The sequence below is a fragment of the Mastigoproctus giganteus genome, chromosome 2, assembly GCF_048544385.1.
Source record: "Mastigoproctus giganteus isolate SK-2022 chromosome 2, ASM4854438v1, whole genome shotgun sequence".
Lineage (NCBI taxonomy): Eukaryota > Metazoa > Arthropoda > Arachnida > Uropygi > Thelyphonidae > Mastigoproctus > Mastigoproctus giganteus.
In genome coordinates, this window is record NC_143576.1 from 156,050,211 (window position 1) to 156,060,985 (window position 10,775).

Genomic DNA, 10,775 nt, shown 5'->3' on the forward strand with positions numbered 1-10,775 from the left:
TGGCCTGTCTATTTTAGGACAGGAAGAGGTTGGGTTTTTTGTAGACTTTTGCAGAGACGTTATACTTTTAATAAAGAAAGGTGTTTTCTAATTTTAATTAAGCTTAAATTGTAGACTTTGGATGGGCAAGGAGAAATATCTGGGGGAACCCCAATAATGTTGCACTATGATAATGCAAGATCGCATTTCGCAAAACTTACGGTGATAACATATTGCGCACTTAGGAAGAACAGTCATGCCTCACTTCCCTTATAGTTCCTACCTGGCCCTTTTTTTTTTTTTTTTTTTAATTGGACACCTTGATGAGCCTTTTTCGTGGAAAACAATTTGTTCTTGACGAGGAGGTTCAGTGAAAAAAAAAAAAAATCTCTAAAGTTTTGTTTCATTACATTTTGTTATTAACCAACAGGCATTAATTTTTAATCGAAATCTTGTACCTATGCAGACATCACTTGGTTAAAAACCTTTGTCTTTAATCTGAAACTAATCAAAGTTTGGAAAGAGGAAGATAATCAAAATAAAAATTAGTCGAGGTCAAAACCTAATATAAGGTTTTAGATCCGTAGGCAGTCGATTAAAAAGTAGCTCACTGTTTTCCACTAAAACGTACAATAAATTACCCGTATTCATATATGATTTATCGTTTCCATGCTTTATTATAAATTTAGAATGCAGCATATAGTTACAAAAGCACAGAAGGAAAAAAATGAGAGCGTGCTAGCAAAAAAACAAAATACAGAACTCATTTTGCATCGTAGTCAGTTATGAGAGCACCACAAGCAGCATATATAAAAATTATTGCCTGAATAAGGTTTTCGCTGAAGTTATCGTTCGGATTAAATTCGGAAATTTAATTCATGCGCTATCTTTTGGTTGTTTATGCACGCATTGTTATCAGTTGTTTATGCGCGTATTGTTATCGCGTTGTTTCAAACATTTCATGATTATGATTGTGGCAATAATGTAGCACAATGATATTATAGTAATATCTGGTTTCATGTACAGTATTATCAAAAATTAGAAGAAAAGGCAGCATTTTGATTATAAATATACAGTATAATAAAATGTTTCGTGTAATTTTTACTGTAAGGTTAACTTCATATTTACTATTTAAAAATGCTGCTAATAAAGAGAATGTTAGTTCACGTAGTCTATTTATAAGCATAGCACCAGCAGAGTCAACTGATTAAATACTGATAATCACATAAAAACGAATAATCAATAGGAAAAACAAATATTTGAAATAAGTGAAAATCGGAAGAAATAAATGCATTTTTGTTTTAATTTAATTTCTAACAATCGTCTGGTCATAATCATAGCCAAAGGGCAATGGTAGTTACCATGATATCATATCTTCTCTTCTGATCCCGCTCACCCCAAAAGAAACTACACTTTAAAGAGAAAAAAAAAAAAAAAAAAAAAAGGAGAAAAAAAAAAAGTCCTTCAGGCTGTTTGAAAAGCCGTGCGCCAACCATTTATTAAAGAAATCATTAGACCTTTTGGTGGATGACGGGGGATTACTCATGTGGGCTGCACTTAATTAATGTGGTTAGGCCTAAACCGTAACTGCCGGTACCGACTGTCGGACACGTGTTTGCACGCTTCCGCTGCTCTTACGCTAATATGCGTTGGGGGTTGCTCTTTTTCAAGAGGCTCACTACTAATGTTAAGTGACTCTTTAGCAAGAGGACGAAAGACATCAGAAACCTCTCCAAGACGAAGAAGAAGATACTTATGCACTTCTCAATTCTCTCTCAGACACACAAACCATAACTGGGACGTTTGGGGAGAGTCTCTGCACACAACGCGCACGAAATGCAAAACAGAAATAAAATACGGAGAGAAAAACACAAAGAAACTTACTTTTGTCCGAATCGTTGACTTGGTGTGGGTTTGGCAGAGACTGCCGTAGAGCGTGGCCGTAATTAGACGCATCTGAATTTGCATACATGCCCGATCCGTACGAACCGGGAGAGCCTGGACTTCCGTTAGGAAACGGCGGGCAGAGATGGGACAAACTCTGTACATGCGGCGACGTCAAAGGTGCGGACGGAGGCGGCGGTGGTTGGGGTGGAGGTGGCGGTAACTGGGCCGTGGATAAAGTGGACTGGAAACTTTGGTTAACAAAATCCCTAAACAGAGAGGTGGAAGAGGAGGGTGTAGACATAACCCCCGCTCCAAGTCCGAAAGCATCGGTGTCGTCGAAGAGAACTTTCTCCAGGTTTTGGGCTTGGAATAATAAAGTCTGCGGGTCGAATCCGACTTGATCCGTAAGATTGAGGATGTCCTTGACAGAAAATGGGGTGCTTGAAGAACCAGAGGTAGCCGGGCTAGCTAACATGGTTTCGTTTCAAGATGAACCTCTTGGCTGCCTCACACCTAGACACTTACAAACCACTCCAGAAGTACTTGGGTATGTCTTACGAAGGCGAAAGAACTTAGCGATATCAAAAGTATCGTTTAGAGGTGACTGGCCATGTCTCTTTCGTAGTATCACAGCTCATAAGGCTTGAAAGGTCACTCTACGATTGTTGAGTGCAGTCGCTTCTCATAATTACACATTAGCTTAATATCCCGACAAATGGCACACCATCGTTCGCTGATTTCTCCAGCGTGGCCAGGTCAAGAGATCTGATTCACGGAGCTCCGAAACTTCTCACCGTATCCCGCAGCTGACTAAGATGACTGAATGTCGCAATCGGGCCGTTACGTCACAAGTTCCAAAAACCGCGCGCGCCTTACTCAGTTCTCGGCGGTGTCCATATTAGCATGGTCTGTCTCGAGCTTCGACGTACACCCTGATAACAATGAATCCCCGCCTCCAGTTTAAACTTTTTTTTTTTCTTCCTCGCATTGCATCTCTGGTGGCTATATGGGACTGCCGCCGAAGCCCTCCCGTTTCGCTGTGACCCCCCTTCTTTCGGTGTTCCCGCCCCCCTTACTCCGTCGGCAAATCACGGCCGCTAAAGTTTGACAGCTAGCGCCAGTGAAATGAAACACGAACCCGGCGTTGTTTGAAAGGTCAAATAAGGCCCAGATAAATCAAATGAATGAAAAATGGCCAAAGTTGAAAAAGTCCATGTTTCCCATTGGTCCGGCACGCCGTCTGCACTACCGCATGTTGACAAATTCGGCAGGATAACTTCCCGCCGCTTCTTGGCTGTTTAAACTATAGGTGAGATACGTTAGTGACTTAAGCAGTGACCTCTATCGTAAATTAAACATATTACAGTTTGAAGAGCTGCGAAAAGTTTTCTCGGCTTCATGATGTTTCCGTTTTCTCTCACTTCCCTTTCTATTGCTTGTCTCTGGCTATCGTTGTCTATCTTTGGTTCGCGCGCGAAATCCTGGCTTTACTATTAGTTACGCTCTCTATATTGCTCTTAAAAAATATTAAAAATCATTTGTGAAACTTTCAAGTGTCAGTTTGGTTTCTCATTGACGCTTTTGATTTTAATCTACTGTTGAGCATTTTGAAAATATTTTTCTGCTGCTTTGATTTCTCGAATTGTTATGGAAACTTTGTCAGTCGTAATTAGTCGCATGCAGAAATTGCCACTGCAAATACAATCTTTACAAATACCAATCGCAGTATTTATATCACTGTCAGTCAGCAAATACTGCGCGTTGGTGAGGATGAAATAGGTGTCTACTTATAATAAAAATCATATTTAAGGACAACGTGATAGAAGGTTTATTATAATTTTCTTATTAATCCTTGAATGGAGTTGAATATCCAAAGATGGCCTTTTACATATGACTTCAGCATCTCCCTCCAAATTGTCCTTACCTAATGCGCAATTATCAATCGCCTATTTACTTCGCTGGCCTTGAATGTTCATAAATCACCTCATGTTTAGTTTGGCTGATAAAAACCTCTTCCACTACATCATTTCAACCAAATATCAACTGTTAGTAAACCTGAATACCGATTATGTTAATCGCTGTTTATTAAGCGCTAATTTAATATTAATATTATTTAATATTAAGCGCTAATTTTAAAATTCAAACAACAAATCAAATAAGAATAAACAATTACGATGTTTATATGCAAATATGTTTGAAAACGGGTTGCCGTTAAATGTTTCTGTTGACTTTAATAGTTTTCTTAAAAAGCTATCAAATTATTTAAAAAATGCTTGAATAGTAAAAGACTAATCACTTTTTCATTATTATTATTTTATTTTTTATATAAACCATATTTGCTGGACAGAATTTATTGTACATATTTATTTTATAATCAGTTTTCCAATTAGGCCTTTGAACTTTGTATAATTGTCATATTAAACATTTTCGAAAACGTACTTAGTATTTAAGTACGCTTTTGGAAATAAGTATTATTTCAGTAGTTTGCGCGGATTTATTTCCTATATTATTTATTATTGTAACAGATCTAAAAATTTGAACGCACTATATTACGTAATCGTTAATAGCATTTAACAGTCACGCGAGCTTGAACTACGGTTCACTTAAAGAGCGTGTGCTACTACACTCTCGCCCTTGACCACTCTGTTACGTCAGGCCTGCATTATATTGCATTAAGATTAATATACAATAGGAATGCTATATACTAGTGTCCAATCAGTGGGCAGCATGCGGCCATTGTTTCACACTGTGTCCGCGGACATGTTGGTAGCCCTGTATTATGGGCTGTCCAAATTGAGTTAAGAGTTAATGAGGAATTTCATAAAAGCTATGTAGGAATAGAGATGGTATTCAATATTTAAAACTAAAGTTTCGTTTCATCACGGACGCCAGAATCAAAGATGTATTCGTCGGTCAGCAGATCAGAGAGTTATTGATGCTGTCCAAGTTCATCCTGAAAAAAGTCAAGCTTTTTGCTATCCTGGAAAAATGTTACCAAACAATGTGGAAATCCAGAATGCTGGCAGAATATTGCAGGTCATTGCTCGATCAGTTTCAACAAGCGTAACCTGCATTCATCTAAAGCCGATTCTAGGCAATATCTGACTTCAAACTGGATCAATTTATTAAAATCCATGATATCTATAACTATATTTTGGGAGAAAAAAATCAAATGCTACAATGCAAGCGTTTAGATTTTAGTTTTTAACTATTAAATGAAAAAAAAAATTAAGTCGTAAATATAAACGTTAATAATAAAGTTTATTTTGAAAAATGCATAATTAGTGATAAGAAACTGTTCTTGACGCGAGAACCCATGCGTCTCGCAACCATCATTTTGTGGGTATTGGCCTCAGTCAAGAGAGAAAACTAGATGCCACTGCCATGTACATTAAATATTATAGTAATGAATATTAAATAATCATTATAAGCTTTGATTCATTAAGTGTTATATGTCTTCTTTATACACCTTTGGCCTACAGAACAGTATTTTCTGAATTGATTACGAAATATTACATTTACTGTTAAGAAATAATTTGGTCTGCCGTATACGCATGCTCATCCTTGAAGAGCACGTCATCCCATTAGTCGTACACGCGGTTGAACACCGAAATTTGAATTTGATTTCATTGATCAATTAATGTGACTATAATTCATCATCTTTGGTCATATTGATTACGATTATTATTAATTAATTTTAATTGACCGTGTGTTGATTGATGAAATTTAATTTTTTGCTTAATGTAGGACAAAATGTCAGAACTAGTCAGTTTAAGTGATTTGGCCAGTTGTAACTTTTGGATGTAGACTCTGAAGCAAGTTGCTTCAGAGCCTCGCATCCTGGTAATCCGTCCACAGAAGTCTTCATTAGAGGATCGTTTTGCCCGAAAACCAGCTGTCTGTGTTCTCTTGACCACCCCTTTTCCCCTGCTCAATTCAAATATGTTAATATTCAGTGGCGTATTCGGGGTAGGGGCACTGGGGAACGTGCCTCCCCTGTCGTTTTTCGGAGAATAGTCACCAATCGTTTAAATTCCCTTTAGCTACAAAAAAAAATATTTTTTCATTGTTAACATAGGATTTTATCTATTTTTGCATTGTGGCTCAAATATTTTCAACTGACTGCAGTTGGCAACACTGATTACTGATGTGATCACCATTCTAGTTTGAGGCATCACGCAGTTTGGTCTTGTATAATGTTTACTTCAAAGTAATTCAGACTTTAGCTGTGTCCTCCAGTCACATTATGTTTGAGTGTCATATTTGTTTTGTTCTGGGCACAAAATGGTGCTCTCCCCCCACCCCCGTCATTTTTTTCTGGATCGGCCACTGCTCATATTGTTCGTTTTCTCTCAAACCTTTTGCCGCGTGCGGCTAGGGAAAAAAAATGGTAAAAAAGTAAATAATAAAATAAAATAGGATAGGATAAAAGATGAGCCGAGTATTATGACTTTATGGAAAGTGTATTACTTGTGCTGTTTTCGTGTCATTTTCTTTGTCATGAAAACAAAAAAAGCATGGAAGTTAGTTTGAAGAAGAGTTAGTTTGCTTATTGTAGGATTTCAAGGCGCATCAGCAACTTGGACCATATTGCACCGTATATATGCTGTCTGCAAATTACGTGCGTTTGCAGTTGACTTATTTTCTGTTCGAAAAACCACGCAACTCATGCTTGAGCCGACTAACTCAAGCACAATGTGAAGAAAACATCCATAAAAATTCCTCTCATCATTAAAGGGATTGACCGGGGTTTTTTTACACCTGGTGTAGGGAGGACGGCGTTTATATACACTGAGCTATCTGCAAGGTCCGATACACGTAACGGAGGCGGGAATCATCGAAGAGAAAGGTTAGGCCCCCCCCCCCACCGGCCTAACTCCCAAACTGTAAATCCACAATTAAAACTGATTGCCGGATTGTCATGCATGCGATGCTTCATATTATTGATTTTTTTCAGATTGGTCTGGGTGCTGTCGAGACTTACTTCGGGCTTCCTATGCATGCTCAAGCCATAATCGAGGCCAAAGTTAAGCTGTGACCCATATTTCGCTGCTTCCTTCCTTCCTTAGATGGCGACCTGTTTCTGGCTGACTGCACTGAAGTGGGAGCTTTTCTTGTGCATGCCGTTTCCACTGAAAAAGAGAAGTGGCAGAAGAAGTCATGAAGGACGTTTTTAAACTTTGGTATATGTAAAAGTAGCTGGGATCATTTTTTTGGAGTGCTACGGATAACCTTATTTGATCTCTTCAGTCGCCATGGAATTTTCCTGTGAGTATTTTTCCATCAGTATGGTTACCATTAGCAAATACGCTTTAAGAAAAATCTTTGTTCTTAAATTTTTCTAGATTATTAAAATAAACTGTTGCCTTATTCCCATATTTTTGATAAGACGCTAGTATTGCCAATCAAAATAGTGCTGTGATTGTGGACGCATTTAACCTGTCTCTTATTCCACGTGTCAAAAAACTATAAGCCGATTCCCTTCAATAAACCATTGTGTCCACAATGGTTTATTCAATTTCCTTTTCATTGTGTTCTTTTTTTTTATTTAAAAGAAAATAAAAAGTTCATTTCTTACCGCGTTAAATGAATGAACAAAACCAAACACGCATGTCTTTAACATGACTTAATAATACTCGTATTCATTCGGTTTTTTTTATGAACAGGCAACCTATTCACATTAATCAAGACAGTAAAACAATATGATACCTTAATAGTATTTATAACTAAATGCAAAAAAAAATAATAAGATCATTACTTAGTGATCAAGGGAAGGTATCAATTTCTAATATTTTGATCTAAAAAACTGCATAGGTTAAGTCTAATAAAGGTAGCGTTTTGTTGTTTTGTACGTACTGGTATTAAAACTGGCGTTTTTTGTTGTTGAAAAGAATGAAAGCATTTTAGGTTACCGATTAAAGTCTAAAACGATTGAACTAACGAAAGTCTAGCTGTTGGAACAATTCTTTAACACCCATTCATCATATTCCATTAGCTTAAAATAATGAAGTTACTTCACCCTATGAAGATTCTGTGCAACTGATTGCAAAGAAAGAAATAATGGGGGAAACCCAACCAACGGTATCTGATTACCACAGAAGAAACCAATTGCTTTAACTTTGCATTTACTTTTATGGCGCCTCCGTAGCCAGGTGAGCAGGAGCAGCAGTGCGTAGCACACGCTTCTTGATTAGACCGGGGTTCGAGCACGTGACCACCAAATACGGAGAATGCGGATAGGTCAGGGAATGACCACTGCATATCCCCGGAGCAATATGGCCTTAGTTGCTAATGCTCCTAAAAACCAAATAAGAAACATTTACTTTTATCCTCTTGAGTATAAAGTACAAATAAGCTGTCACTTATAATTCTGTGCATCATCACTACCTGATCTGATAGGACGTTGAGGACTGGAGCAATTCTTTATGAAGATATCATAAGGGAGTGAAATTATCCGGTATTGGGTATAAGGAGCTCCTCCTCCCCTGAAACTACTGTTTTCCATCGCAGTCTTTTAGAGAGAATTCAGTCAGGATTTCATCCAGAAAGTATAGCCAACGCGAACTTCATAAGATTCTGTATAGCCGAATGAGAATTTCGACCATGCAGGATACCTGAAACCTATGGCTAATCAGCTTCTTCAGGATCAGAATGTTCGCCTTTATGAGTAAAAAACATTTACAGAGAGAATCCATGCTATGAAAGTGCACAGTATATTTTTTGATATGGTGATTGGTCTTCCTTGGGAAGGATCTAGTAGCGGAGAGTCCAATATTAGGAGAAATTTAAGCGGGTCATGGACGCAGAAGCCCATATCACAGAACTATATAGTAATACTAGCGAAACGCATCTAACAGTGTACTGCCGTCATGAGTGGAAAAATTCGTGTAAACTGTTGAGGTTTTCCACTCATCGCGCCATACATTATTATACGTTGGGATGCTCGTCCGTGAGAACCTAAACTCTTCCGGTTTGGCTCACCAAAATGTATCTAAGCTTTTCCAATGGGCGTTGATAAAGTGTAGTCTAAACATTAAATTAAATACATGTTTATTTATGCTCCTGCATGACTACCAAGGCCAGAGGAGTTTTTAGACAGCCATTTTGACAAGAATAAGTTATTAATCGTATTTAGCAACCACGTGGGCTCGAAATTCAGTTAAACGCGACACTCGACTACAAAGTCTCATTTGTTGTCCCAAACTACTCCAAGCCGAGGTTCTGCGACTTTGACAGCGTGTCCTTCTAGGGAGGCTACGACGTTGTTCTTCAGCACATTCTTTGAGAACAATAACGTAATTTGTACTGTCTTTAATAGGTTGAGGCACAGTTCAATAGTTTTGAAAAATTGTGTAAACTTTGAGATTGCAGGGTGGCCTCCGTATGGACTTTTAAAAAATCTGCTGAGTCATTGGAGTGGACAAACATCTGAGGTCATCTGCATATTGACTTATCGGCCGATGGGGTCAAAGAGAAAGGACATTTGTTTTTGTTGTTGGATTTTAGGCATATCAGCGACAGACTACATTGCACCATATTATGTCTGTAAATTGCGCATGTTCTGTGGAAGATTTGCCTGTTTGTTGAATGGAAAATCCGAGTGTCCGGAGGGGGGGGAAATCATGTTACGCTCACCTGAGACCGATTAACACAGCCACGTTGTGAAAAAATTCCTCGCGTCACTGACGGGAGTCAAACTCGATCTTTTACACACGGTGTAGGGAGGAGTGCTTATATCAACTGCGTTACCACATGGGTGGAGGGCAGTACCCAACCCTGAGGACTCTTCTGTGTAGGGTAGTGTAGTAGGAAGTCTTGTCGTGTGTTACTCTGATTTGTGGTTGGTTAACATGCATTCAGGATATCAAGAAGGGAGGAAGTTAATGTGCATATAATTGTTGAGAATTGTGAGAGGGCTATTGGCTGAGAGTCTATCGTAAGTGACTTGTTTGCCTAGGAAGACGAGGTCCATCTCTTTCCAACAGTAACAATAGTTAAGTTCCTGTTGCATGGGTCCCAAAGTCACAAGCAATTTCCTAATATTTGATCTGCCTTTCAAAGTCGAAAGAAGGTAACCAGCACTGCAGAACAGATGTAATTTATGAGATACTCAACTCAATACAATCATCCTTAGAAAACACAAGAGTATAGAAAAAATACAATCAGCTTAAAAGGTTGGAGAAAATCCATCAAGAGCGTGTCAAACATTGATCTCCAAATTTGCTGACCTGCTGACTGCTCCCAAGAAAATCTTGGAGGAGCGATGACCCGCAAATAATTACAAGAAAATGTATCTGGTAATTAAACAGCCAGGATAATTACATATTCTATTACTTACACCTGCTGCTGACAGATAGTTTATAGAACTAGCGTAGGAAACAAATAAAAAAAATTGGTCTTAAAAAAAATAAGGTTTCGATCATCGACATATTATTCCCGAATGTTCAGCAAAATATCATAAATAGGAAGTAAGTGATAATTAGATTTAGCCACAAATATTGCTGTGCTCTGAAACAATCTAATGTGTACTCGCTTATCTTTGATGATGATCATCTGCGGTGGATATCTAATGACTTTTTTTTTTTTTTTTTTTTTTTTATCGGTAGGTTTGCATCATTCGACTCAGAATGAATTCATATCTCTGAACAGTAGATATAACGGACACTACTTGTAAGAATCGGACACTACTTATCTTATTTTAATTATCAAACAAAAACCGGTGTATTCATTTCAATCACGATTCAGTTCATTGGGGCAAATGTTTTCCTGCTCAGTATTTGGAAAGGTAACCACACTTGAACAGTTAATTTTGTTAGACTTAAGAGTCATCGTCCCTTAATACTGACGCGGGTAGAGAATATTCTCTTAACTTTCCAGCCTTCGTGTCCTAGTCCCATAAGATACCACGT

General features: G+C 38.1%; 1 protein-coding gene across 1 annotated transcript in view; it reads right to left on the bottom strand.

Annotated features, from left to right (window-relative positions):
• LOC150089681 (uncharacterized) overlaps window positions 1-2,697 on the bottom strand; it is a 97,895-nt gene extending 95,198 nt beyond the window's left edge. Inside the window, exon 1 of the mRNA XM_090390074.1 lies at window positions 1,864-2,697. Coding sequence (XP_090246200.1) covers window positions 1,864-2,341 — 478 coding nt within the window. The 5' untranslated portion in view covers window positions 2,342-2,697. The remainder of the gene's footprint in view (window positions 1-1,863) is intronic.
• Between the last annotated feature and the right edge of the window lie 8,078 nt (window positions 2,698-10,775).